This window comes from Mustela putorius, unplaced genomic scaffold (genome assembly GCF_011764305.1).
Source record: "Mustela putorius furo isolate JIRA1106 unplaced genomic scaffold, ASM1176430v1.1 tig00003987_pilon_pilon_pilon, whole genome shotgun sequence".
Classification (NCBI taxonomy): domain Eukaryota; kingdom Metazoa; phylum Chordata; class Mammalia; order Carnivora; family Mustelidae; genus Mustela; species Mustela putorius.
The window spans coordinates 1908683-1910326 of NW_025422126.1; the positions used below are offsets into that span (position 1 = coordinate 1908683).

Consider the following 1644-nt stretch of genomic DNA (forward strand, 5'->3'; position numbering starts at 1 on the left):
ACTCTATAGAATGACTATTTTTAGAGTTAAGGAAGAATTTTAAGAAGAAAAAATCAAAGTGCCCATTGGATATCATTCAGAAAAGAACAGTTTATTAACAAATTTTCCTACATTAAATCTGGACGTTTTGAATTGCATGCAGTCTGAATGAATACTTTATTCAGGTTCATTCTACTTACACATATGAATAGTTGTTTACATACATTATCTCACTTTACCTTGAAAACAAATAGAACTTATACACTTACTGACAAGGAAACTAAGCAAATATCTCCATAACTTGTAAGTTACTTACTTTAACATTGTTGGAACAATATGCAGGCCTGTGGGACAATCACCCCATTCCACCAAAGCACTCATTCATAAATGGATTTCTCTCTACTGTGAGATAACTAGTGATTAGATTTGTTGCTGCTTCTGAATTAAGACCTTGGTAATAGCCTTTCGAATCTGCTTAGTCTTCACACTGTAGATGATAGGGTTGAGCACAGGAGGAATGAGAAGGAAGACATTCGCCATGATGGTGTGGACAAATGCAGGTGCTGAATGGCCATAACGACGGACAAGAGACAAGCCAATAAGAGGGATGTAGAAGATGGCAACAGCACTGATGTGGGATATGCAGGTGTTGAAGGCTTTTTGCCGCCCCTCTGAGGAGGCAATGCTGAGAACAGATCGGATGATCAGTACATAGGACAGCAAGATGCAAGGGCAGTCAAACCCTGTTGTGGAGAAAATTGCAAACAGACCAAGGATATTGTTGATTCTATTGTCTGTGCATGAGAGTTGAATGAGATCAACATGGTAGCAGTAAGAATGTGAAAGGACCACAGCACTGCAGAAAGACAGCTTTTTAACAAAGAGCACCACGGGTAACATGACAGCAATGTTTCTTATCAATATGCTCATCCCAATCTGGGCAATCCTGGCATTGGTGAGAACGGTGGTGTATCTCAGTGGATTACAGATGGCTACAAAACGATCAAAGGCCATGGCCAGCAGAACCCCAGACTCCATGAAAGTAAATCCATGGAGAAAGAACATCTGGGCAATGCAGGCGTTTAAGGTGATTTCTCGAGCTTCAAACCAGAAGACACCAAGGGTAGTGGAAAGGGTGCACAGGGATAAGCTCAGGTCCGTGGCTGAAAGCATAGAGAGGAAATAATACATGGGTTCATGGAGGTTTTGCTCACGGAGGACCACAAATAGGATCATGCTGTTCCCAGAGAGGGCGATGACATACAGGAGACAAAAAGGGATGGAGATCCAAACCTGGGCTGCTTTCAGGCCTGGGATGCCCGTCAGGAAGAAGGTCACAGATTGAACATTGGTTTTATTGAGGGCCAACATATTGAGGGACTGAGAAGACAGGGATATTTGAATAATCAAACATAACATGTAAGAAATTCATAGCTATCACTTAGAATATCTTCCTGGCCTTCTCACATTCTCGAATTACTACTGCTGATTCTCTAAGAATTTTATTTTTTTCTGAGATTTCCAGTACTGGATGCTTCTTTCTCTCCATGCCTAACATCATGCATTGAAAAGAGAGGATTCCCAGAGTTATGCCATATCAGATATTCTTAGGTCTGTAATTCTCTTTGGTGACCATAAACATCACAATTAAGTCATCCCTGCATG

The 1644-nt window shown here is 41.1% G+C and overlaps 1 protein-coding gene across 1 annotated transcript; it reads right to left on the bottom strand.

Annotated features, from left to right (window-relative positions):
• Positions 1-399: 399 nt before the first annotated feature.
• On the bottom strand, positions 400-1350 carry LOC101678591 (olfactory receptor 51F2-like). Its single transcript, XM_004782581.1, has one exon. It carries the CDS (start codon positions 1348-1350, stop codon positions 400-402), a length of 951 nt encoding a protein of 316 aa, XP_004782638.1.
• Positions 1351-1644: the final 294 nt, after the last annotated feature.

What these genes read in the sequence shown, in the direction of transcription:
- LOC101678591 (XM_004782581.1), bottom strand. Translation starts at nt 1,350, where the DNA reads ATGTTGGCCCTCAATAAAACCAATGTTCAATCTGTGACCTTCTTCCTG.